Source organism: Tupaia chinensis, unplaced genomic scaffold (genome assembly GCF_000334495.1).
Source record: "Tupaia chinensis unplaced genomic scaffold, TupChi_1.0 Scaffold141469_1, whole genome shotgun sequence".
In the NCBI taxonomy this organism is placed as follows: Eukaryota; Metazoa; Chordata; class Mammalia; order Scandentia; family Tupaiidae; genus Tupaia; species Tupaia belangeri.
In genome coordinates, this window is record NW_006201331.1 from 656,551 (window position 1) to 657,271 (window position 721).

At 56.2% G+C, this 721-nt stretch overlaps 1 protein-coding gene across 1 annotated transcript in view; it reads right to left on the bottom strand.

Moving 5' to 3' along the window:
- The window catches only part of LOC102501213 (keratin, type II cytoskeletal 5), a 14,264-nt gene that overhangs the window by 1,214 nt on the left and 12,329 nt on the right, over positions 1-721 (bottom strand). The window contains exon 9 of the mRNA XM_006163179.1: positions 3-74. Coding sequence (XP_006163241.1) covers positions 3-74 — 72 coding nt within the window. The remainder of the gene's footprint in view (positions 1-2; positions 75-721) is intronic.

Below are 721 nucleotides of genomic sequence, written 5' to 3' on the forward strand. Positions count from 1 at the left end.
GCCGTATCTGCCCCCACCCACACAGAGGCTGCCGCCCCCGCTGTAGCTTGTGCCCCCCGAGGAAGAGACCACAGCTGTGGAGAGAAGGCACAGAGCACATTGGTGGGCTTCTCCAGTATCCAAAGGTGGAAACTCCTCCCTGATTACATCCCGATGCCTGTCCCCTTCCCATAGTGCCTTGCTCCAGGCAACCCCCTGTGCCCTAAGTGTCTCAAGGAATCTCTTAGGCCAGAGTGATAGAGGATGAGCTGGGCTTGCCATCTCCATCACACACTGCCTTGGTATGAGCAGGTGCACAGGGCATGGCTATGTTAAAGCACTTTCACGGCCATGGAAGTCCAGTGGTCACCACAGACTTGAGAGGACCCCATTACTACAATCGCCCTATTTTATAGAGGGAACATGGATGCCAAAGAGGTCATGTGGCATGCCCAAGGTGACACCTGCCAGGAACCAAAGCTGTGGCCTCCTTTGCTGTGTTCATCCTCCTCTTTAGTGGGAGGCTTATGTTGGAGGGGCTGCAGGGCCTCATCTACCAGAAGGGAACCAGATGCTACCAGGTGGGAAGAGGTCTGAAGGCCACCTAGATGAATCTCCCCCAGGATTGGAATCCCCCAGAGAAGTCCCTGGGAGCAGTCGTTCAGCTTCTGCTTTAGTGCTCTCAATGATGGGGCTCACTAGCGCACATGTGGCTCTCCTGCCACACCCTGGGAGGGGGCTG